A 25,621-nucleotide genomic window follows, 5' to 3' on the forward strand; every position below is an offset into this window, starting at 1 on the left:
GAATTAAAAAATTATGAAAAATTAGATTTTTGAGTAGTTTTAATTAATTTTTTTTATGAAGATAATTGAATTCCCGAAATTAATTAATTGAAAAATTGTCAAACAATTGAAAATTTCGTTCATTTATTCATTTCATTTACCTATTGAAATAAATTTTATATTCTGAAGAATTTTATTACAATTTTTTTTGAAAATAATCGTGTTTGTGATGGAAAGTGTGAAAAATATTTGAATTTTACAAAAGTTTAGAATTAATGTTATTGTTAGAATAAGAAAAAGAGGGAAATAAATTCTTTGTCTACAAAGTATGTGAGAACTTTCCTGGACATTCAGAATAAAATAATCGACTTTTTCAATTTTTTTCATACTTTGAATCGTCTCAAACTTTTTTTTGCTTCTTAAAGTCAATCCAAGGCCTGAATTAATAATAAATAGAATTATTAAATAATAGCTTCAATTTATCAATTAAGATAAAATATTTAATCTCTTTTCCTCTTTGTTCATTTCAGACAACTGGTTAGTGAGTGAATCGAACATGTTCACCAAAATGTGTACAGAGGACGAAGAACCAGTGACTATTGTGAACTTTATTAAATCAGGCACAATGTAGAGAAGAAAAAGAAGAAGAAGAAGAAGAAAAAAACACTTGACTGACGACTGTAATTATTTTTTATTTGCCTTGAAAAGCAAAATAAACAAAAACCGGACTGTTTAACACGACTTTTGACAAACAACATCTTTCGTTTGCCCTGAAAAGCAAAAGAAGTAATTACAGGACTGTAAAATATTTTTGACGAAGTTACGAAAAAAAAAGAAAATTCTTTCGAGCGCAGGCACGCCAATAAAAGAGAGAAACAGCCTGATAATGGACAATATAGTGAAAATACATATTAAGTACATCCCATGGATGTAGACTGTTGACATTTCGCTTTGGCCATTATACTGGAATTCTTCTGCAACCTATGACACAATAGGAGCTGACCATTTTCCTATTAAGAAAAAAAAAGACTTAAAATTACGCAACAAAAAGAAAACAAAACAAAAAAAAAAATGGGAACGTTTTTAGGGAGGCTGGTTACACTTAAATAAGATTTTAGATGTATAATAGTAAATTAAAGATTTTTTATGTAATTAATTTATAGTAAGAAACATCGTGAAAAAAAGTGTCGTTCGTTTGGAGTACTTATTTTCAGTGTGAGTGGGAAAAAAAAACAAAAAACTTTTAATGCATGGAAGCATTGCAATTAGTTTATTATGTATCTGTGTATTGATTCTAGGCAAAATCAATTGTTTCTTTGACAAAAAGACTAAATTTGTCATGTGCGCTAATTGTTTAAATGTTGAATTTCACTATGTTGGTCGCGAATTTTCGGAAATTTTAATTACATTGAAAAAAATTATATATATATAATACTTTTGCACAGCCTTGTTAAACAAACGCTGAACATAGGAGAGACATGCTCTTTGTTTGTCAATTTTGTAAATAGCTTAAACATTTAATTGATAATAATCATTTTGAAATTTAATATTTTACATATATAGTGAAACTGTTATTTATCTATAATACATACATTTTAATAGTAGTTAAAATATTCTTTAAAAAAAAAACAATTCGCCACTAAATCTTTTTTGGATTTTAATTTTTTTTTTCATTTAATTGAATTATTTATTTTTTAAACAAAAAAAAAATTATAAATTATAATCTAATTTGTATATTGTATATATATTTTAAAGAAAAAATGTGTAGAGATGATGCATCTTAGGGCTTGAAAAAAAGAAATGTAAACATAATCGACGAAGAGCATTATGAATTATTACAATAAGAGTAATCAGTTTTTTCGAGGCTATGTAAAGTAATCAAAGAGTGTGCAAATTTAAATTTTTGTTTTTTTAGGCTGCGTCTACAATAGAAAAAATAATGTGTAGAAAATTGTGTAATGTATAGTGTAATTGACCCGGACAGTTGGCAATGCCAAAAACAATACACATTACACTACAAATTACACATTTTTCCGCACATTATTTTTTTCTATTGTAGCAGCCTAAATGAAATTTTCAAATTTGATGTGTAAAAAAAGAAAATTTGCAACTCTCTTTACTTGTCCTTTATCGAATGACGCTGCTGATGTTAATTTTTTTTTCTTCATTGTTCTGATTAATTAACGCCAGTTATGAATAATTTATCGTTCTGCAAACTGAAAGTATGAACGATTTCAAAATTTTAGACAAACAAAAAAAAAAAGAAAATGATAAATTAAATGTATGTGTCAGTGATATTCGTGTAAGCAACTTGTGTTTTTAATCCGAAAGTAGCGATTTATTCATGACACTCGTGCCAATGGCACAAACTGAGGTATTACATAAATACTGCTAATTATTTACATCTTTAACTTGAAATGTGAATGGAAAATAAATAAATGAATGTTTTTGAGTGATAGAGGTTCATAGACATAAGATAATATGTACTCTTTAAAATATAGAAATGACATAAGTGAATTCCAAATAATTTGTTACTTTTTTGTTGTTATTTCATTATTTGTTATTTAATTGTTCTACACTTCATACGAATAATTGGATTTTATTAAAAAATATTAATAATCGTTGTATTTCCGTAATTTGTTCGCAGTTTGAAGTTAGTAGTTGTTTGCTTTTTTGTTTCTCAACTTTTTTTATAATTTTTTTTTTCAAATATTTTCGATTTTAAAATTAATGTAGGTATTGAAAATCATTGAATTGTTGCAAAGAATTTTATCAAAAAATTTGATAATAGAATTCCTTTGAAGAATTTTATTATTTAGGAAAATAACTGAATTCTCGCGAAGAATTTTATTACAATTTTTAAAAATTCTAATTAAATTCTTTTGAAAAATTTCTTTGAATTCTTTTTAAACTAATGGAGTTTTTTTTTAATAATTTTAATTGAAAATTTTGAAAACAATTGAATTTTATAAAGAATAATTTTATTAAAATAATTTCCTTGCAAGAATTCAATTATTTTCAATACAATTATTGTATTGAAAATAATTGAATTCTTGCAAGGAATTTTACTATTTATAAGAATAATTGAATTGTTCCGAAGAATTTATTAATATTTTAGAAAATAAATTAATTTTATGTAAATATTTGAAAATTTAAATTCATTCGAGGAATTCTATTAAAATTGTTTTGAAAAGAATTGAATTTCTGCAAAGGATTTTATTATTTATAAAAATAATTGAAATGTTTCGAAGAATTTATTAAAATTTTGGGAAATAATAAAATTGTTGTGAAGAATTTTATAGAAATATTTGAAAATAATGAAATTTTTTCGAGAAATTCAATTAAAATTGTTTCGAAAACAATTGAATTTCTTTATAAGAATTTTATTAAAATTAAATATTCAAAATAATTGAATTCATCAGAAGAATTATATTATTTTTTGAAAATAATTGAATTCTTTCAATTTTTTTTTAAAGAATTTAAAATTCTTGTAAAAATTGAATTTTATGGAAATTTTTGAAAATATGTAATTAAATTCTTTCGTGTAATTTTATTTAAATATTTGAATTCATCCGAGGAATTCAATTAAAATTGTTTTGTAAATAATTGAATTCCTGCAAAAAATTTTACTATTTACAAAAATAATTGAATTTTTGCGAAGAATTTTATTATTTATAAAAATAATTGAATTACTTCGAAGGATTTATGAAAATTTTAGAAAATAATTGAATTTATTCGAAATGTATTAAATTTTTTTTTTTAAATTGATTTCTTCCGAAAAATTCAAGTAAAATTTTTTTGAAAATAATTGAAATCCTACAAAGAGTTTTACTATTTATAATAATTATTAAATTGTTTTCAAGGATTTATTAAAATTAAAAAAAAATAATTGAATTCTGTCGCGAAATTTTATTAAAATTTTAAATTAAAATTCAATTTGAATTCTTCCGAAGAATATTATTATATATAAAAAAATGATTTAATTTTTGCGAAAACTTTATATTAGAATTTTTGCAAATATGAACAACAATAATTAATTTTGTACTTAATAATTGAATTTTTTAAATTTTGATTATGAAATTATTTAAAAATTTATATTTGAAAATAAAAAATTTCGTAATTTCCATAATAATGTTATTTAAATACATAAAATATTCAGTTAGAATTACTTTTGGTTCTGTAAAATAATAAAAATGTTTAATTCAAGGCATTTAAGGAAAAAAGGATTATAAACATAACCTTAAATTTCGTGTCGCGATAGGTCCCTTCTTTCTTTAATTAATAAGATTTTTATAGGCAATTTTTTTAATGTTTACTTATTTCAAAACAAAATTTAATATTTACTAATTGTACTCTTTTCTAATTTAACCGTTTTTGCTTATTTAATTCTTGTTTATTTATTTACTTAATTTACTTATATTTGATCTATTTGATTGATTTGATTAGAATCATTAGAATGAATTAAATACGCTTGAATGAATTGAATACGCAATTGTAAAATAATTCAAGGGCAGTATTACTCAGTCGGTAAAAGACTTATTATTAAAATTCCGATAAAAGATAATAGAAGTTTATTTTTCCAAAGAAACTTTATAGTTTACCTACGACTAATTCGATAGTTTATTCAAATGTCAACATTAATAAATAAATAATTATTGTCAGAGTTAAATTTGCAAAAACAAATTTGAAATTTGGCGCGTAATCACTGACCAATGGCTGTTGTTGTTTTTGCAGTTGCGCGAATATTTGCCGATTGGTTGGCTGTAATGTGATGATAACAAAAGAAATAAAAAGCAAATGGCGTTGTTGTTCTCTTCTTCTGTTCCTCTAGTTCATGTTGTGAAAGCTGCGAAATGGCGGTGAAGCAGGTGAGTTTCTAAATCAAAATAAAATCACGTATGCAGTTTAATGATTAAATAGTGACGGGAAAATTATCAGTTTTAATGTCATTGAAAAATCGGAGATTAATTCTTCATTGAATGTTACGATTTAAATGATTTAATGTACATGGTGTAGATTTTTTTCAACGGTCTTTGAGAGCAAGTGTTGATTGTTAAACACTGTGTGTTGATTCTCATATAGGTATACATGTTTTAACGAGACTTGCTTAGACGCAATGTCAGTCACAACATTCTGAATTAAAATATTTAATTTGAAGTGATATTGGTAAATGGAGTAATTTAATTGGAGATGAGAATATTGTGTGGAATATTGATAGAAATTTGTTTTGGTCGTGAACATTTTCTTTGGTTCGTTTTGATAAATTCCCATACACACAATACACACAGAAGCCGATAATAGACAACGTGTAGACAACTGCCGGATCGGTATATTTTCCCTTTCGATAAAATTTATACGCGTGATCATTTTTTTTATATTTGCTCACTGAAACAGTTATAATTTCACAAGCACTGTGATATGATATAAATTTTTGTTTATTTATCAGTTTATTAGTACAGGAGTTAGTGATTAATTTTAATTGAAATTTACTGCGGAAAATAAATTTTAGAAAAAGTTATATATTTCGTCTTGCATGCTAGAGGAATAATCTCAATTTTTTATAAATAATTTGTCTCTATTTTGCTTTTTTGTTCAGCAATGCACTTTTGTAGGTGATTATTATTTCGAGTTGATAGATTTTTATTCGTCCAAGTGTTTATAACCTCTTTGCTCCGATACATCGTTTGCTTTCAAAAGATTAAATACTGATTCCATTAGTGTTGATTGAAATGTTATCAGTTGATTGATAAAAATATATCTTTACAATTAAAAATTGAATTATAAATTAAATAAGTTAAATTTTAGTTAATTATTTTCTATGTTTTTCTTTTGTAACAAATAATTGTTGAGTGTAATTTTACTTATTTTTAATCCCGATAATTTTATTATTACAATAATTAGAATGATTTCGAGCTAATTAAGAATGATTTTCAGCTGAGGAATTCATAAATGTCAAGTCTATAATACAGCTGCGATGTTTATTTGGAAATTGTAAAAATTGATGACAATGAAAATAAATCCTCGTGTTGATCGATTTTGCATTAAAAAATTAAGAGCCTAAATCGTTCCATTAAAAATGGATCACATACAGGAAGTACGACAATTAGAATTACTTTGTAAGCAGCTTTATGAGTCTCAAGACTCGGCGCATCGTGCTGAAGCTGAAAAAGCTCTTGTTGGTTTCCAAAATGCTCCTGATACACTCACAAAATGTCAGTTACTATTGGATCGCGGAGATTCGGCTTATGCCCAATTATTGGCAGCTACCACCTTGACAAAATTGGTTTCAAGGTCCGCTTTAGGACTCAGTCTACAACAAAGACTTGATATAAGTAAGTTTTATTTTTTTATATTTTTAAAGGCTTATTGCTTCCAGTATATTGTTAAAAAATAACGTGATTTGGGAAATAAAAAAGTATTTTTTGAAAAATTAGGAAAAATTTGTATAAATTGATGTTATCTAATTGTTGCATTGTTTTATTTTTGCAAACAGGAAACTATGTTTTAAATTATCTAGCAACGCAGCCAAAGTTGCCAAATTTTGTAATACAAGCGTTGGTCACTCTTTTTGCACGGATATCAAAATTAGGATGGTTTGATTCAGATAAAGATGATTATATATTCAGAAATGTTGTCAATGATGTGACAAAGTTTCTTCAGGTTTGTTTCTTGTTCAATGCTTTTCTTTGTTATAATATTTGTTTAAGGGAGGTATTTTTTAAGAATTTATTTATTGATTTATTTTTCTTTTTCTTTTTTCATTTTTATTTCCTTGTATTTAGTCTTTTTTTCCTTTTATTTATTCATTTTTGCATTTATTTTTCCTTTTATTTATTTATTTTTCCTTTTACTTTTTGATTTTTCCTTTCACTTATTCTTTTTTCTTTTCATTTATTCATTTATCCTTTTATTTATTTATTCTTCCTTTTATTTATTTATTCTTCCTTTTATTTATTCATTTTTCCTTTTATTTATTTATTTTTCATTTTATTTATTATTTTTCTTTCATTTACACATTTTCCATTTTTTTGGTTCATTTTTCCTTTTATTTATTGATTTTTCCTTTCTTTTATTCATTTATCCTCTATTTTTTAATTTTTCCTTACACTCATTAATTTTTCCTTTTATTTATTTTTTTCTTCCATTTATTCATTTTCTCCTTAAATTACTAATTTTTTCATTTATCAGGGTTGCCAAAGGTCTGGGAAATCAGGGAAAAGTTGGGGATTTTTATTAAAAGTACTGGAAAAAAATTAAATTTTTAGAATTCATAAGAAAAATTTTTAATTTTGGCCCATTTTTTGTTTGCCTCGTAAACTCGTTTGAATTTTAAAAGAGTGGCGTTTGCAATTTTCATAAATAAATAAACTTCAAATGGTTTTAATTTGAGAATTTCAATTTTGAATGAATTTAATTAGAAATTTTACAAAAACTTAATTTTTTGAATAATTTTAATTCAAATTCTTTTGGAATTAGTTAAATTTTTGAATGTACATTTAATTTTTAATTAATAATTATTAAAAATAATGGATTTATAGAAGAATTTTAATTAAAAACACTAAAAAGAATTGAATTTTCGAGAAGTTACTAATGAATGCAGAAATTCAATTACTTTCAAAAGTAATAAAATTCTTCGCAGAAAGTCAATAATAAATTTTAAAAAATTCTATACAAAATTTGTATTATCTTCATAAATAATAAAATTGTTCTCCGTAATTCAATTATTTTCAAAAAATTTAATAATATTCATGGCAAAATTTCAATTATTTTTAAAACTCTTTCTCAATTATATTATTTTCAATATATCTACTATTTTAATAAAATTTTCCAACAGAATTCAATTAATTAAAAAAAAATGTTAATAACAATTTTGCATGTATTCAATTATTCACAAACATTTTAAATTATTTTAAAAAATTTTATTAGAATTAGTCAAAGGAATTCAATTATTTAAAAATTTTTTGGTAAAATTGTTTATGAGAATTTAATTTTAAGAAACATTTAATTATTCAATAAATTATTTATTTTTGTATTTAAATAATTGAATTTTCGTAGAATTGTCTAATAAAATTTGATTTAAAAATGAATTTTAGATAATAATTGAATATTAAAAGCATTTATCATGAATTTTATTTAGGAATAATTGAATTTTGAGAAGGTTTCAATTTAATATCTTTAAAAATTTGAAAAATCTCCAAATAATCAAAATTTCATAAAGTGGGTCAGGCTTAGCCAAACGGATCGGATAAATTAAAAAAATTTTGTTTTTAATGAAATATCTTTTATTCTCATCTTTATGTGATGAAAATAATGTCATAAAAAATTTAAAGCAAAAAAAAATTTTTTGTTATAGTTATTTAACAATTAAAGTTTTTAACAATATTAAATGAAAATATTTTTTTCTTGAGTTCTTTTTAACCGATTTTAAAAACAAAATAGGCGTTTTTTTCGTCTTGAAGCGTAGAATTTAAAAATATATTTTGTTTAAAAATTTTTTTATTTTTTATTGTTTTTTAAATTATTTATTTATAATATTATAATAAAAAACAGTCTTCTTCACGCTATACGTAAAATTAGAAAATACTATCGTATTCTGCATACATTTTTGAATAAGAAACAATTGAGAAAAAAATGGCCCGCTAACAGAAATAACAATATTAAATTATTTTTGTCGCCATGTAAGTCGTTTTGATGGTGTTCACTGCCATCGCAGCGCAGACAAACATTAAAAAAAACAAAAGAACCTCAAATTTAAACTTGATGTATAACGCGAAAACAGCGCAGCGGCAGCGAACACCATCAAAACGGCTTACACGGCGACAAAAATAATTTAATATTGTTATTTCTGTTAGCGGAACATTTTTTTTCTCAATTGTTTCTTACTCAAAAATGTATGCAGAATACGATAGTATTTTTTAATTTTACGTATAGCGTGAGGAAGACTGTTTTTTATTATAATATTATAAATAAATAATTTAAAAAACAATAAAAAATAAAAAAATTTTTAAACAAAATATATTTTTAAATTCTACGCTTCAAGACGAAAAAAACGCCTATTTTGTTTTTAAAATCGGTTAAAAAGAACTCAAGAAAAAAATATTTTCATTTAATATTGTTAAAAACTTTAATTGTTAATAACTATAACAAAAAATTTTTTTTTGCTTTAAATTTTTTATGACATTATTTTCATCACATAAAGATGAGAATAAAAGATATTTCATTAAAAACAAAATTTTTTAAATTTATCCGATCCGTTTGGCTAAGCCTGACCCAAGTTGAATTGTAAACAAATGGATTTGACAAAATTCTCAAAGAACTTTTTCAAAAAATATTAAAAATAATTTGATAATTCATTTCTTTCGATGAATTGAAACAATTTTTTTGAAAATAATTACATTTTTCGAGGATTTTATTCAAAATTGTTTTAAAAATAATTGAAATCCTGTGAAAAAATTTTATTATTTATGAAAATAATTGAATTTTTGCAATGAATTTTATTAGATTTTTTTTAAATAAATGAATTCGTTTGAGAAATTTTATTAAAATAGTAGATTAAACAAATTTTTTTGAAAATAATTACATTTTTCGAGGATTTTATTCAAAATTGTATTAAAAATAATTGAAATCATGTGAAGAATTTTATTATTTATGAAAATAATTGAATTCTTGCAATGAATTTTATTATATTTTTTTTAAACAATTGAATTCGTTTGAGATATTTTATTAAAATAGTAGATTTTAAAAATATTTGAATTTCAATAAAAAATTTCATTATTTGTGAAAAGTAATTGAATCCTTGTAAAAAATTTGCAAATCTTTTTGAAAATAAATACATTTTTCGAGGAATTTATTTAAAATTTGTTTATATATAATTGAAATTATGTGAATAATTTTATTATTTATGAAAATAATTCAATTCTTACAACTAATTTTAGTACATTTTTTCAAATAAAATTGAATTCTTCTAAAAATAATTGAATTCTTTTGAAGCATTTTCTTAAAATTTTTGTAAATTTAATTATATTTGAAAATTTAAATTATAACAAAACATAAAGATATCGATGACTCCGAGTCGAAGACTCCGAGTGATCAATATCTTCATGTTTTGTAAATTAATAAAAAAAAAATCAAAATTTTGTCTGGAAATCAGGGAAAAAGAAAATTAAATTTTTGTGGCACCCTGTTTATTTATTTATTTTTTTCTTTTATTTACTTATTTTTTCTTTCATTTATTCATTTTTCCCTTTATTTAAATTCATTTACAATTCGTTTAATTAATGAATTGACATTGCAGGGTTCTGTCGAGCACTGTATGATTGGAGTACAATTACTCTCTCAATTAACTTGCGAAATGAATCAAATATCGGAAGCTGATGCGAACAGGTCACTGACGAAGCACAGGAAAATAGCGAGCAGCTTTCGAGATACGCAACTTTTTGAAATATTTAGATTGTCCTGCTCCTTATTGGGCACTGCTCGTGAAAATTGTAAAAGTTTAAATTTTAATGATGAAGCTCAGGTAAGATGAAAGTAACGTCTGTTTTCTTTTTTGTTTTGAGGTTTTTGTTTCATTGTCATGAGGGTTTTTGCTAAAAAAAAAGAATTCGTCTTTTTACCCTCATGCTAAGAAAACAAAACCACAATGTAGAATAATTACTTAATTCCTATTCTTCTATTTCTGAATATTAAGGAATAGGAAATTAAGGATAGAAATTGAGTAATTTAAATGATATTGTCTTATTAATAAATTCATTTATTAATTAATACTTTACAGCATGGATTAATGACTCAATTACTGAGACTCGCGCAAAATTGTTTAACATTCGATTTTATTGGAACGTCAACGGATGAAAGTTCAGATGATTTATGCACTGTACAAATACCATCGAGTTGGCGACCCGCATTTTTGGATTTTACGACTTTAAAATTATTTTTCGATTTATACCACAGTTTACCGAATACACTGTCATCGTTGGCGCTCTCATGCCTAGTGCAAATTGCCTCGGTGAGACGAAGTTTATTTTCCAATAGTGAGAGGGCAAAATTTTTAACACACTTGGTTAATGGAGTGAAGCACATTTTGAGAAATCCACAAGGTCTCAGCGATCCGGGGAATTATCATGAATTTTGCCGACTACTGGCACGTTTGAAGAGTAACTATCAACTTGGTGAATTGGTTCTTGTGGAAAATTATCCCGAGGCAATTGAATTGATTGCTAAATTTACTGTTCAAAGTTTACAAATGTGGCAATTTGCGCCGAACAGTGTACACTATCTACTCAGTCTTTGGCAGAGAATGGTCGCTTCTGTTCCCTATGTGAAATCATCGGAACCACATTTATTGGAAACTTATACACCGGAAGTTTCAAATGCATACATAACGTCGAGATTGAAATCTGTTGCTGTTGTCGTTAGAGAGGGTTTGGAGGATCCTTTGGACGATTTGGGAATGGTTCAACAACAATTGGAGCAATTGTCCGTTATTGGAAGATGTGAATACCAAAAAACTTGTACGCTTTTGGTTCAACTTTTTGATCAGACTGCTAGAACTTATCAGGAATTAATGACACAATCGGTGACGCCAACTCAGCAAATTGATATCACCGTTCAGGAGGGTCAACTAACATGGCTCGTTTATATTATTGGTGAGAAATTATTAAATATTTGATTTTATGTTTATTAAATTTTCTCGAAGGGCTCGAACTAGGTCCGTAAATCCCGTAAAGGTCCGTAAATTTGCTTAAAGTCCGTAAAAGTCAGTTTTTTTTAAAAAAAAAAGGTCCGTAAAGTTCGTAATTTGATTGAGAAAAGACGAAAAGTTCGTAAATTGTACGAAATTAATTTAGAGAATTTTAGAGAAAATACAAATGATTGCAGAAATTCAATTATTTTCAAAAGTAATAAAAATCTTCGCAAAAATTCAATTATGTTCAAAAATTTTAAAAAAATTACCATTAAAACGTCAATTATCATTTGAAATAATTAAATTCTTCTCCAAAATTCAATTATTTTCAAAAATTGAAATAAAATTCTTGGCACAATTGCAATTATTTTCAAAAATTTTCCTCAATTTAATGATTTTTAATTAGATTAGATTTTTTATTAGATTTTTAATCTTCTACTTTAATAAAATTTTCCAAAAGAATTCAATTATTTAAAAAAAACTTTAATAAAATTCTACGCAAACCTTTAATTATTTTCATAAAAGAATAAAATTTTTCACAAGAATTCAATTATTTAAAATTTTTTTATAAAATTTCTTCGCAATCAACAATCAATCATTCAATTATTTTCATAAATAATAAAATTCTTACAGGAATTCAATTATTTTCATAAATAAAAAAAGTCATTGCAGAATTCCGATTATTTTTATACAATTTTAATCAAATTCTTCAATTCTTCAATTATTTAACAATTTATTGATAAAATCCTTTATTTTAGAAAATAATTGAAATTTTGCTAATAATCTTATTAAAATTTTTGAAAATAATTGGATTCTTTCGAGACATTATATTAAATTTATATTGAAAATAAACTCAATTCCTGTGAAGAATTATATTAGAATTTTCAAAATAATTGAATTCTTGCACATTTTTTGTAAGAATTTAATTAAAATTATATTGAAAATAATTAAATTCTTTGGAGAAATTTAATTGCAATTGCACTGAGAATAATTGAACTCTTATAAAGAATTTTATCAAAACTTTTGGAAATAATTGAATTCTTTCAAGAACTTTTATGAAAATCTTTAAAAATAATTGAATTCCATCAAGAAATTTTATTTGAAATTGTATTGGAAATAATTGAATAATTGCAAAAAAATTGTGTTATTTATGAAAATAATTGAATTCTTTCATGAATTTTATTAAAATTTTTGAAAGTAGTTGCATTCTTTCGAAGGACTTAGTTAAAATTGTATTGAAAATAATTAAATTAATTATAATTGAATATAATTGAATATTAAAAGCATTAGAGCGTGAATTTTTTTTAGAAATAATTGAATTTTGAAAAGGTTTTAAATTAAAATCTTTGAAAATCTGAATTTTTCATATTTTTAACTAACTATTCTGTGGAATTCATTTTGAAAATCTGAATTTTTCATATTTTTAACTAACAATTCTGTGGAATTCATTTTTTTGAGATAGTTTAATTATAGATTTTTTTTATAATTATTTGAAGTCTTCATTTTATAATATATAAATTTAATTGAAGAATTTACGAATAATTGAAATTTTGTAAAATTAAATTGTAAACAAATGAATTTCAAAATACTCAAACAACTTTTTCAAAAATTATTAAAAATAATGCATTTATAGAAGAATTTTAGTTTTAAACACTAAACAAAAATTTAACTGGAAAAGTTACAAATTATTGCAAAAATTCAATTATTTTCAAGAGTAATAATATTATTCGCAAAAATTAATTACTGTACAAAAATAATAAGATTCTTATTTTTGTATTTTAATAATTAAATTTTCGTTTAATTTTCGCAATTTTAGATAAATTAAAATTAATTTAATTGGAATATTAAAAGCAATAGAGCGTGAATTTTTAGAAATCATTGAATTTTGAAATTAATTTTTTTGAAAAAGTGTAATGGAATTTTTTTTATGTTATTTTAAGTTTTTATTTGAAGAATAGAAGAATTGAAGAATTTATGAATAATTGAAATTTCAAAATTGAAAATTGTTAACAAATGGTTTTGAAAAGAACTTTTTCGATAATTATTAAAAATAATCGATTTAAAGAAGAATTTTAGTTAAAAATTCTTTCCGACAATTAATTAAAATAATGAAATTAATTAATTTTAATTTAGTTAAATTTCTTTCCGAGTCTTCGACTCGAAGTTATCGGTATCTTCATGTTAAAACATGAAGTTATGAAAAATTTAATATGCAGTTTTAAGTAAAATGTTCTCTTATTTGACTCGGACTGGTTATATTTTTGTGTCAGTAATTGGTCCGTAATTTTTCATATTTGGTCCGTAAAGTCCGTATTTTTAAATACTTTCACTGTGTTCGAGCCCTTTAATTGTGAAATTTTATTTACGATTATCAAATTTTCTGATTTATTTAATATTTAATTTTCAGGCAGTGCCATTGGAGGACGGGTTTCCTTCAATAGTAATGAGGAGCATGATGCGATGGATGGTGAATTAGTCTGCCGAGTTCTTCAATTAATGAATCTCACCGATTCCAGATTAGCTCAGGGCGGTTGTGAGAAACTCGAATTAGCTATGCTCAGTTTCTTCGAACAATTTCGTAAAATATATGTCAGTGATCAAATATTAAAGAATTCAAAAGTGTACAGAAGATTGTCGGACGTCTTGGGACTCAGTGACGAGGCCATGGTTCTCAGTGTACTTATTAGAAAAATGTAAAGTATTCAAATTTTAACACAAGTTCTTATTTTTTTTTGTTTTTTTTTTGCATTTGTCACACTTTCCGGTAAAAAGGAAGGATTAGAATTTATTTAATTATTTAAAGTTGATAATTTTTCTTTGTCCTTTTTCAGAATTACTAATTTGAAATACTGGGGAAGAAGTGAACAAATTATTTCCAAGACTCTGCAACTTTTGAATGATTTATCAGTAGGGTATAGTTGTGTCAGAAAGCTTGTGAAACTCGAGGAAGTGCAGTTCATGTTGAACAATCATACGGTACGATTTTGAAGTAATAATTTGAAGTATTTGTAGAAAGAAGAAGGTGATTTTATTCTAATCGTTTTTTTTTTCTTTCAGAGTGAACATTTTCCATTCTTGGGAAACAATGTAGCTGTTACTGAAATGCGTTGTAGATCAATGTTTTATGCATCCTTGGGTAGATTATTAATGGTTGAATTGGGCGAAGATGAAGAAAGATTCCATACGTTTATGCTGCCTCTTACAGGTAAATTGTTACAATTTTTTTTCTATCAATTTATTTATTTGTTTGTTTCTATCAATTTACTTATCTGTTTATTTCTACCAAATTATCTATTTGTTTATTTATTTCTATCAACTTATTATACTTTATTATTTATTTTTCTCAATTTATTATCCTTTATTATTCAATCAATCTATTTCTATCAGTTCTGCCGTATAAAATTGAAATACCGTGGCAAATTTTTATTTAGATTATACAGGCTTCACACTCATCTACTAAAACCTACTATTTACTACTTTTTTACAATTTATTACTATTTGGATTATTTTAATAGAAATAATAGAAAAAATTATTAAAAAAATTTTATTATAAGATTTCAATTATTTTTACAAATAGTAAAATTCTTCACAGGATTAAAATTATTTTGTATACAATTTTAAATGAATTCCTCGAGAAGTGCAATTGTTCTTAAAAATTTTATTAAAATTTTTCAAAATAATTCAATTATTTTCAAAAAATTTGATACAGTAATTCTTTATAAGAATTCAATTTTCAGAAATAAGTATTTAAAACATTTATTTATCAAAATTTAATCAAGTTCTGATTGTTATTTAATTTAGAAATTATTAAAAATCGTATTTTTGAATAATGAAAAATTTGTAAAATAATTGAATTTTAGACAATTTTAGAATTGATGATCGACAAGTTTTAAAACTTTTAAATGAACGAAATACTATTTCTTGAAAATATTTCATAGATTACTGATTACAATAAACATTAAAAACTTAAATTTTACATTTAGAAACGATACAATTAATTTTTTTGCAGTGACGCAAAATTATTGTAATTAAAATGTAATTTGAACAAAAAATAAATAAATTTCGTTCATTTGAACGTTCAGAATATTAGGAATATTAGAATGGAAGTTATTTCTAGTAAAACTAGAAAAAAAATTGTTAAATTTAAACCTGAGTAAAAAATAGTTGCGGTATTTTAGTTTTGCAGGACAGAATTTCCTGTATACAATAAATATTCTTGTCAAGTTGTCGTCAAATAATTTGTAAAAATCGTGAATATATATTAAATTGAGTGTAAAATAATTTACAGCTGCCTTGGAAAGTTTAGGACAGTTAATGGGTGCGGCTAATACTCCAGTATTTGATGCAGAAGAAGCTAAAAAAGCACTTATCGGTATTGCAAGAGATCTCAAAGGACTTGCCTACGCCTTTAATACTAAATCCTCCTACATGATGCTTTTCGACTGGATGTATCCTTTTTCTCTCGTTTATTAGAGAAAATTTTTCCTTTCTTTTTGAGAGAGGCAGTATTTTTTCACTAGTTTGGAAAAAATACTATTTCTGAGCTTTGCGACAAAACTTAACATTAATAGAGTTTTAAAGTTTAGAGTTAAAAAAAGAAGAGTCTTTACTCTTTTTTATCGTTAATAATTTTTTTTAATTTTAATTTTTAATCGTTAATAATTAAATTCACTTTTTGGGCTAAGTATTTAATAAAAAGCGTTTTGATTTCAAAGCGAAAATTAGCAAAGAAAAAAAAGGAAAAACTAAACCAGAGACATTTTTTGCAGTTAAGGTTAAAGGGAAGAGGGATCGGAATAATTAAGACTTGAAATATTTTTCTTAACACTTCGCGCAGTTATCCAAATTACACACCAATTTTGTTACATGCAGTAGAACTCTGGCATCACGAACCTCAAGTAACAACTCCCGTCCTCAAGTTATTTGCTGAATTAGTACAAAATCGAAGTCAACGATTACAATTCGATGCCTCGTCGCCGAATGGAATTTTACTTTTCCGCGAAGCAAGCAAAGTGATATGTAGTTATGGAAATCATATACTAAATGTCGAAGTACCGAAGGACCAAATATATCCTCTCAAGCTCAAGGGAATTAGTATATGCTTCAATATGTTGAAATTAGCATTGTGTGGAAGTTACGTGAATTTCGGTGTGTTTAGGTTATACGGAGATGAAACTTTGGATAATGCTCTTAATACATTTGTGAAATTACTTCTTAGTATACCACAAAGTGACCTCTTGGTAAGTCCAATTTTTCCCCCTAAAAAAATACTGTAAATTATTCATATAATCATTAAAAAAAGGTATACAATTTTTCCCTTTTTTCAGGATTATCCAAAATTATCAACAACTTATTACGTTTTACTGGAGTGTTTAGCGCAGGATCATATGGCTTTTCTATCGACATTAGAACCTCGGGTCTTTTTGTACATTCTTTCGAGCATCAGCGAAGGCCTCACAGCTCTAGGTGCGCTAAAAGACTCCTATACAGGTCTGTGCGGCTGGTTTATACATTATCTCTATTCTCTGAATCCTCATTATCGTGCCCTTTCATGAATTTCGTATTTAAGCAGAAAAGCACACATCATTTTTTTTACAAAATAATTATATCAATTTCATGTCATCAGTAGTTTTAGTAATTTTTTACCATTCTCATAAAAAATGAGAAGGTATTTTCAATTATGATGACTAAAAAAATATTTAAATAACAATTACTATGTTATTAGTGAATTGTTTCTATTTTTTATCACGTGTTGTGTGTTGTTTTTTTCATCATTGCTTGAAACTTGAAATTTATTTTAAGAATTTTAACTTACAATTGTTTTGTAATTTTAACTTTAAATTATTTGAAGAATTTTAACTTATTCAGGGTTGTCACAGGTCAGGGAGAAATTCGAAAGGTATTAATTTAAAATTTTATAAAATTTCAATTCAAATTAATTTAATTAGAATTTAAAATTATTAAAAACTCTTGAAAAATTTTAATAATTTAAATTCTTCTGAAATTAGTTACATTTTTTTAATATACATTTAATTCGTTATTAAAAATAATAAATTTATACAAGAATGGCAAAATTTAAATTATTTTTAAAAATTTTAATAAAATTCTTGACAAAATTTTAATTATTTTCAAAAATTTTCCTCAATTCAATGATTTTCACTATTTACTTTTTTAATAAACGTTTCCAAAAGAATTCAATTACTTAATTATTTTGATAAATAATATAAATTTCACAAGAATTCAATTATTTTCATAAATAATAAAACTCGTTTGCAGAATTTCCATTATTTTTTTAAATACAATTTTAATCGAGTTCCTCGAAAAATGTAATTTGAATTTTTCATAATTTTAACTAACAATTCTGTAGAATTAATTTTCTTGAAAAAGTTTAATTGAATTTTTATAGAAATTATTTAAAGCTTTTCTTTTCTAATGTATTTAAGAATTTCTGATTAATCGAAATTTCGTAAAATTGAATTGTAAACAAACAGATTTGAAAATTCTCAAAGAACTTTTTCAAAAATTATTTTTAAAAATTGATTTAAAGAAGAATTGTAGTTGAAAACGCAAAAAAATTCTTTTCAAAAATTTAAATAAAATTTTGGCAAATTTTCAATTATTTTCAAAAAATTTTCTCAATTCTATGATTTTTAATATCTACTACTTTAACAAAATTTTCCAAAATTTATTTTAAAAAAAAATTTAATAAAATTCTACTCAATCATTTAATTATTTGCATAAATAGTACAAATTTTACAGGAATTCAATTATTTACAAATTTTTTATATATTTCTTCGCAATAATTTAATTATTTTCAACATAAATAATAAATTTTTTCCAGGGATTCAATTATTTTCATAAATAATAAAACTTTTTGTAGAATTTCAATTATTTTTAATGCAGTTTTAATCGAATTTCTCGAAAAATGTAATTATTCTTAAAAATTTTATTAAAATCGTCGAAAGAATTCAATTATTTAAAATTTTCTTCATGAAATAAATCATGAGAATTCAATTTTAAGAAATTTTCAATTATTCAATAAATTTTTTATTTTTCTATTTAAATAATTGAATTCTCATAAAATTTTCTAATAAAAATTAATTTCAGTTAACATTTTAAATAATAATTGAATGTTCAAAGCATTATACCGTGAATTTTTTTTAGAAATAATTGAATTTTGAAAAAAATTCAAGTTTCGAATTAAAAATCATTGAAAATTTTATTTTTTCATATTTTTAACTAACAATTCTATAGTATTAATTTTTTTGAAAAAATTTAATTTTTTTTTTTTTTTGAAATTATTTAAAGTTTTTATTTTCTTATAATATATTTAATTTAATTTAATTGAAGAATTTCCGAATAATCGATTTATTATTTATGAAAATAAGTGAATTATTTATAGAACTTTTATTAAAGTAGAAGATATTGAGAATAATTGAATTTCTGTGAAGAATTTTATTATTTATAGAAATAATTGAATTCTTGAAATGAATTTTATTACATTTTTTGTCAAAAATAATTGAATTCTTTTAAAAAAGGTTCCAAAACTTTTTGAAAATAATTACATTTTTCGAGAAATTCATGAAAAATTGTATTAAAAATAATTGTAATTCTGTAAAAAATTTTACAGTAATGATTTTCATTAGTAATGAAAATAATTGAATTCCTACAACGTATTTCATTACATTTTTTTAAATAATTGAATTGATGTGAAAAATTTTATTACTTGTAAAAATACTTGAATTCTTGCGAAGGATTATATTAGAATTTTTGTAAATAATTTAATTTTTTCTGAAAAATGTTATGGAGATTAAAATTATTATAAAACACGAAGAAATTGATTACTCCGAGTCGAAGACTCGGAGTGATCGATATCTTCATGTTTTATAATAATATTTTTATAAGTTGTTAATTTCAAAAAGATTTGAATTTGAAATTTTAAAGAACCTTAATTTCCATGGAAAAGTAATAATGATAAAGTATTTATTTAGAAAAGCAGTTATTGATGTTTTCGAATAATTTTACAATATTAAAGAAAATTCGTAAATGAATCCAATAGAATATTTTTTAATCTAATTATTTTTTTAGAGTTAATTAGAATATTCTTTAGCTTCAGGGAAAAAGTTAAATTTATGTCTGGAAATCAGGGAAAAGTCAGGAAAAAATAAAATAAAATTTTGTGGCAACCCTCTTATTATTGTTTTAAAATTACTTTAAAATTCTGAACTCATAATTGTTTTGAAAATTGAACTTGAAATTACTTTAAAATTTAATTTTGTTTATAATGTAGTTTTGAGGAATAATTGTCTTGATAAACAGGCACAAGAGGATTGGAGTGTATAGAGTCTAGACCCTAGATAATACGAATAATAATTCATTTTTGCAGTTTTCATCATGTGACAGTACAAATATCTCATGCTTGTAAGCACTTCATTTTTTCATCAATAATACTTTGGTATTGAAATGATAGTGTTCCTTGAGTACTTAATTTTACTGAATGATTTAAAGAAGAGAAGATATTTCTTTGACAAAATTTAGGGGTCTAGCACGCATATAGTCAGCCGCACAGCTGAAAAAATAACTAATAAAATTATTAACCATTTTTCTACATTAACAATGTTGATGTTACATTTTTTACGTTTCTTTTTCGATTACTGTTAATTATCTCTTTGTTAATGTTTCTTTGTTAAAGCCTCCATGTTAAAGTTACTTTCTTGAAGTTTCTTTGTTGAATTTTCTTTGCTAAAAATATTTTGTTAAAGATATTTTGTTAAAGTTTCTTTGTTAAAGTTTCTTTGTTAAAGTTACTTTGTTAAAGTTTCTTTGTCAAAATTGTCTCTGTTAGAAAAAAATTGTTTCTCTTTCATTTATTACATTCTGTTAGTTACGTTTCATTATGACGCTTTTCATATTTTACATAATTTCACATTTTATAATCTATTAATTAAATTCTTTTCGTTGACTACTTTCGTTATATTAATTTAGCTTTAATATTTTCGTTACATTTATAGTTTGCATGATTATTTTCTATTTTTCAAAGGCATTTAAAAAAAAAGTAAGTACGTTTTGCTTATTTGCTTCTTGTCAAATTTCAAAAAATTAAAATCTGTTTCTTTTCATTGTTTTATGTGGATTTACTAGTTTCTTTTGTTTATTGTTAACTATTCGTTTGGTTGTTGATTAATAAAATGTTGCTTTTTTCAGACACTATGGTTTGTACTGGTTGTTGCTCTACTTTAGATCATATAGTTACATATTTGTTCAAACAGCTTTATCAGAAAGGTATGTAAGGCAACTAAAAATTTTTATTATTATATTAATAATATTATTTAATATTAATATTATTGTTTCTATTAATTACTATTACAACTAAGCAACTATTTTCGAAAATTAATATAATTTTGTTTTCTATTCAATAATTCTTGTTTGGTATTTAATTCTTTAATTCTTTAATTTTTATCAAATTCTTTATTTTGCCAGAAGCTTTATTTTTGAAATAATTTTTTGCAGCCGGAGTTTATCCAGGTAAAAAAAATTCTGTAGTACAAGGAAGTGGAGAACTCTTTTTACAAGTACTGAAACAACATCCTGAGATTCTTCAACAAATACTGAGTACTGTTCTCAATGTGATAATGTTTGAAGATTGTAGAAATCAATGGAGTATGTCAAGGCCTCTTTTAGGTTTAATACTTTTAAATGAAGAGGTAAATATTTCTTAATTGTTGCTCTAAATTAAATCCAGATGCCTTTGAAAATATTGAAAAGATTAAGTTTAATTTTAAATTCTTTCTATTTCTATAACAATAATTGAAATTTACAGATTTGAAATTGAATTTATTTTAAATAATTTAATTCTTCAAAAACAATAAAAAAATTAATTTTTGAATAATTTTATTTAAAAATTCAAAAAATAAATGATTTTTATGAAAATTGCGCTTTCAATTTTTATAAATAGTATACATAATAACAAGCAAATGTTACGCACAAAACGCAGTATTTAATTTTTGATTATTATGTAAATTACAAAATTTTTTATTTTCAAATGTCAACTTCAATTTTTCAATACTTTCAAAATCAAAATTAAAAAAAAATTCTTCTTGAATTGTTATTCAATTATTTTCAATACAATTGAAATAAAATTTCTCGAAAGAATTGAATTATTTAATAAAATTATGTATAACAATTGAATTATTTTCAATACAATGTTAATTGAATTCGTCGGAAAAATAACGAAACAACACTAAAAGTTATTTTTTCATCTAAAAATTCCTCTAAAGAATTTAAATTTTTTTCGAAACAATTGAATTTGTATTTTTACAAGTTTTATTACTTTTTTTTATTATTTTCATAAATAGTAAAATATATCGGAACTATTCAATTCAATACAATTTCAATAAAATTTCTTGATAGAATTCAATTATCTTTAGAGATTTTCATAAAGTTTCGTAAAAGAATCCAATTATTTTCAAAAGTTATGATAAAATTCTTTATAAGAGTTCAATTATTTTCAATATAGTTTTAACTAAATCCTTCAAAAGATTTCAATTACTTTCAAAAATGTTAATAAAATTCATGACAGAATTCAATTATTTTCATAAATAATACAATTTTTTTTGGAATTATTCAATTATTTTCAATACAAATTCAATAAAATTTCTTGATGGAATTCAATTATTGTAAGAAAATTCTACGCAAACATTTAATTATTTTCATAAAGAATAAAATTATTATTAGGAATTCAATATTATTTTTAAAAATTTTAATGAAATTCTTAGCAAATATTCAGTTATTATCATAAATAATAAAACTCATCGCAGAATTTCAATTACATATTTTTAATATAATTTTAATCAATTGACTCGAAAAATGTAATTATTCTTAAAATTTTTTTTTAAATTCGTCAAAAGAATTCAATTATTTAAAAATTTATTGAGAAAATTCTTTATTTTTGAAAATAAATGAAATTTTGCCAATAATTTTACTAAAATTTTTGAAAATAATTAAATTCTTTCGAGAAATTATATTACAATTATATTGGAAATAATTCGTTTCCTGTGAAGAATTTTATTAGAATTTTGAAAATAATTATTGAATTCTTGCACCTTTTAGCAAAAAATAAAAAATTATCAAAATTCCGAAAAACCGAATTTCTTAAAATTCGACATTTTTTCTTCTCTTTTATGGCATGTAGCTTCATTATTTTTGGGCTCTTCAAAAACAATTTACTTATTTAATAGTCTCCACCCTTTGGTACAAAATAAAAAATTATTAAAAATTATGAAAATTTCGAAAAACCGAATGTCCTAAAATTCAACATTTTTTCTTCTCTTTTATGGCATTTAGCTTCATTATTTTTGGGCTCTTAAAAGATTTTTTACTTATTTAATAGTCTCCACCCTTTGGTACAAAATAAAAAATTATTAAAAATTATGAAAATTTCGAAAAACCGAATTTCTTAAAATGCAACATTTTTTTTCTCTTTTATAGATTTAAAAATTCTCAAAGAGATTTTTCACAAATTTATTAAAAATAGTTGATAATTGATATCTTTCGATGAATTTCAAAAAAAAATTTTGAAAATAATTACATTTTTCGAGGATTTTATTCAAAATTGTATTAAAAATAATTGAAATCAAGTGAAGAATTTTATTATTTATGAAAATAATTCAATTCTTACAACGAATTTTATTAGATTTTTTAAAAATTATTTGAAGTTTTTATTTTCTAATATATATTTAATATTGAAAAATTTACGAATAATTGAAATTTTGTAAAATTGAATTATAAATAAATAGATTTGAAATTTCTAAGAGAACTTTTTCAAAAATTATTAAAAATAATTCATTTAAAGAAGAGTTTCAGTTAAAATTCGTAGAAAATAATAATTACATAGAATTTGCTTTTTCTAAATAAAAACTAATTTTGAACTAAATTATTAAATAAACAATTAGTGAATTATTAAAATATTAATAATGAAATATTCTTTTATTACAGTATTTCAATCAGTTGAGAGAGAATATTATAAGAAGTCAGCCAGTTGATAAACAGGGAGCAATGGCTCAATGGTTTGAAAATTTAATGGATGGAATCGAGAGAAATTTACTCACAAAAAATAGAGACAGGTAAATTAGATTATTATTTTCTCTTGCCACTAATAAATTCATTTAATTAATTTCTTTTCTCTTTTTTCTAGGTTTACACAAAATTTATCAATGTTCCGAAGGGAAATAAATGACTCCTTGAAGGGGCCAAATATGACTGCTGTCAATTCAGGAATGGTAGCTGCCCCAGTCAGCATGGATAATTGGGAATAAAAAAGGACTAGGCATTTGCGTTTTAAAGCGGGGAGTGTTGATTTGAGGGATGGGTCAATTTTAGCAGAGAAAAAAAAGAAAAACATGATTTTTAATAAAATTTTTTGAGAGCAGTCATTTTTTAAAATACCAAAATTCAGGAAAAAAGATTGAAAATGCAAGAAAAAAAAAGAATTTTATACACATCAGTGATAAGATTAAATACAATAATATAAATTAATAAAATTGAAATAAAAATGGATGTGTAAATTTTTTGAAAATATAAATGAGAAAATGAATTTCAAATAAGAGTATAAATTTATGATAAAAATATGTAGATGTAGTGTTTTGTAATAAGTATGGAAAAAAAATGAAACATGATATTTTTAATCATTGCTGCTTTTAATACTTTAATCCTTTTTTTTTAGAAAAAAAATCGTATTTGAAAAAAAAGCCTTTAAACATTCATATCGTGGTTGTCTCAATGAGAGAAAGATAATGAATCGAAAATGGGCTTAACCCTTTGTATAGCATTCCCTGCAATGCAAAGCCTTCTCCTTCTTATTTCTTTTAGGCCCATTTCCGGTCAAGAAAAAGGTGTATTTTGTGCTTTAAAATGAATTGCACTCTATATGGTCAAGGGACTTTTTTCTTTCTTGACCAACGAGAGTATTATTCTTCTTAAATCATTATTTGTTTACGATACAATGACCTAGTAGTGATATTATTTTTTTTTTCTCTTCTTTTTTAAGTTCTTGCCTGCCAAATGCTTGTATGCGAGTGCGCGCGAGAGTGATGCTATGACTTATGATATTCTGAAAATGTTTTTAGGCGAATATGAAATAAAAAAAAAGTGAATTCAAAGATTTTACATAAAGACTGGCTTGACTGACTCTTCCTCCTCCACTGATGATGCGAGCAGGATTGCCACAGGTCAGGGAAAAGTCAGGGATTTTTATTTAAGTAACTGGAAAAAACTGAATTTTGGAGAAGTTACAAATAATTGCAGAAATTCAATTATTTTCAAAAGTAATAAAATTCTTCGCAAAAATTCAATTATGTTCAAAAATTAAAAAAAATTCTCGTCAAAATTCAATTATCTTTAAAAATAATTAAATTCTTCTCCAAATTTTAATTATTTTCAAAAATTTTAATAAAATTCTTTGCAAAATTTCGATTATTTTCAAAAAATTTTTCTCAATTCAATGATTTTCAATATCTACAGTTTTAATAAAATTTTTCAAAAGAATTCAATTATTTAAAAAAAAAAATTTTGATTAAATTCTAAGCAAACTTCGCAATAATTCAATTATTTTCATGAATAATAAAATTCAACATACAAATTCAATTATTTCTAAAAATTAACTATAATAATCTCTGCAAGAATTCAATTATTTTCATAAATAGTAAAACTCACCGCAGTATTTCAATGATTTTTAATACAATTTTAAATAAATTCCTCGAAAAATGCAACTATTTTTAAAAATTTTAATAAAATTTGAAAGAATTCAATTTTTTAAAAAAATTTTAATGAAATCCTTTATAATAATTAAATTGTTTTCAATATTATTTTAATAAAATTTTTTGAAAGAATTGAACTATTTTCATAAATAATATACAATTTTAAAAGAAATTGAATTATTTAAAACACAATTTTCATAAAATT

General features: G+C 23.3%; 2 protein-coding genes across 4 annotated transcripts in view; both read left to right on the top strand.

The window, feature by feature from the left end:
• LOC122510662 (beta-TrCP) overlaps positions 1-2,503 on the top strand; it is a 39,616-nt gene extending 37,113 nt beyond the window's left edge. For both annotated transcript variants that reach the window (XM_043625458.1, XM_043625459.1), the window contains exon 9: positions 510-2,503. The gene's annotated coding sequence lies outside the window, so the exon portion shown is untranslated. The remainder of the gene's footprint in view (positions 1-509) is intronic.
• Positions 2,504-4,713: 2,210 nt separating this feature from the next.
• On the top strand, positions 4,714-24,826 carry LOC122510661 (exportin-7). Of its 2 annotated transcripts, none has more exons than XM_043625456.1 (15): positions 4,714-4,847; positions 5,914-6,311; positions 6,473-6,639; positions 10,274-10,498; positions 10,754-11,624; positions 14,070-14,355; positions 14,494-14,638; positions 14,720-14,867; positions 15,951-16,110; positions 16,500-16,902; positions 16,990-17,128; positions 20,867-20,944; positions 21,173-21,366; positions 23,657-23,784; positions 23,856-24,826. In XM_043625456.1, exons 2-15 carry the CDS (start codon positions 6,056-6,058, stop codon positions 23,974-23,976), a joined length of 3,321 nt encoding a protein of 1,106 aa, XP_043481391.1. In that variant the 5' UTR covers positions 4,714-4,847; positions 5,914-6,055; the 3' UTR covers positions 23,977-24,826. The 2 variants fall into 2 exon arrangements, with proteins under 2 accessions (XP_043481391.1, XP_043481392.1); XM_043625457.1 differs by lacking the exon at positions 4,714-4,847 and adding an exon at positions 5,164-5,306.
• The last annotated feature ends 795 nt before the right edge of the window (positions 24,827-25,621 follow it).

Source organism: Leptopilina heterotoma, unplaced genomic scaffold (assembly GCF_015476425.1).
Source record: "Leptopilina heterotoma isolate Lh14 unplaced genomic scaffold, ASM1547642v1 Lhet_73, whole genome shotgun sequence".
In the NCBI taxonomy this organism is placed as follows: domain Eukaryota; kingdom Metazoa; phylum Arthropoda; class Insecta; order Hymenoptera; family Figitidae; genus Leptopilina; species Leptopilina heterotoma.

Coding starts and splice junctions, on each gene's coding strand:
- LOC122510661 (XM_043625456.1), top strand. CDS start 6,056: ATGGATCACATACAGGAAGTACGACAATTAGAATTACTTTGTAAGCAG. Junction 6,640..10,273: donor ATGTGACAAAGTTTCTTCAG/GTTTGTTTCTTG, acceptor TTGACATTGCAG/GGTTCTGTCGAGCACTGTAT. Junction 21,367..23,656: donor TAATACTTTTAAATGAAGAG/GTAAATATTTCT, acceptor CTTTTATTACAG/TATTTCAATCAGTTGAGAGA.